The 1,205-nt window shown below is 14.4% G+C and overlaps 1 protein-coding gene across 1 annotated transcript; it reads right to left on the reverse strand.

Annotated features, from left to right (window-relative positions):
• Window positions 1-297: 297 nt before the first annotated feature.
• On the reverse strand, window positions 298-732 carry PGSY75_0017100 (putative exported protein; the record flags this gene model as incomplete). Its single annotated transcript, XM_018783310.1, has 2 exons — window positions 298-573; window positions 667-732. The coding sequence occupies 2 exons, from the start codon at window positions 730-732 to the stop codon at window positions 298-300; spliced, it is 342 nt and encodes a 113-aa protein (XP_018638913.1).
• Between the last annotated feature and the right edge of the window lie 473 nt (window positions 733-1,205).

The raw sequence follows: 1,205 nt of genomic DNA on the forward strand, positions 1-1,205 counted from the left end.
AAAATATATATATATATATATAATATAATTAGGACAAAAAAGCATATTTTTTTTTTTTTTTTTTTTTTTTTTTTTTAATGAATATTTTGTTTTATTTACATTTTTGTGTATTATTTTAATTAATGTAAAATTTGCAAAATTAATAATTAATGCTCAAAAATAAAAGAAATGTACGTACAAAACAAAAAATATTTATAAGGAGAGAACAAAATTTAAAATAATTATGAAAAATACAAAACCAATTTTTGTGTTCGTTTTTATTTTTTTTTATTTGAACTTCTCATTTCAATAAATATTTTATTCAACATTTTGACTGAACTTTTCTTTTATTTCTCTTGTAACTTCCATATATTTTTGTAACCAACTACGAAATTCCATATTTATTTCTTCATCTTCATTATTATATAATTTCATTATTTTATCATACAAATCATCTTGTTCGTAATATTCATCTTCTAATCCAACATGCACTGATGGAATATCATTTTCATGTTCTACTAAGGTTCTAAAATTTCTGAGACTCATACTGTTAATTCGGTTGCATATTTTAGTATTTGATTTTTCATGGTTACCCTAAAAAAAAAAAAATATATATATATATTCAAATAACATATACATATATTATATAATATAATTTATTTTAAAATATATTCTAATAAAACTTACATCCTGAGTTAATACAAGGATACTCAATGCAAGGGGAAACGAAATTTTTTTTAAATAATAGAACATTTTAAAAATATTTTTAAAAGGATAAAATAAAGAAAAAAAAAAGAAAAAAATTATAATTAAATATAATATAGGATAAGATAATGCTTTTATATAATTTTATATTATGTTATATATAATATAATTTATTTTTAATTGTTAATTATTTTAAGAATATATGCTTTTGGATTAAAATTATAAAAATAATATTTTTTATTTTGAAAAAAAAAAAAAAAAAAATTTATAAATATAATTAAAAAAAAAAAAAAAAAAAATTTATAAATATAATTAAAAAAAAAAAATAAAAATAAATTTATATTATTTTATATATTTTTTTATAAATAAAAAGAATTATATAAAATAGTTTTTATTATTTTTAATAATATTAATTTATAATAAAATAAAAAAAAAATAAGGAAAGGGAATAATTTTTTGATCGTACATTGTTCTAAAAAGCATATTAATTATAAATAGAAAAAAAAAAAAAGAACTACATT

Source organism: Plasmodium gaboni (assembly GCF_001602025.1).
Source record: "Plasmodium gaboni strain SY75 chromosome Unknown, whole genome shotgun sequence".
Taxonomy (NCBI): Eukaryota; Apicomplexa; class Aconoidasida; order Haemosporida; family Plasmodiidae; genus Plasmodium; species Plasmodium gaboni.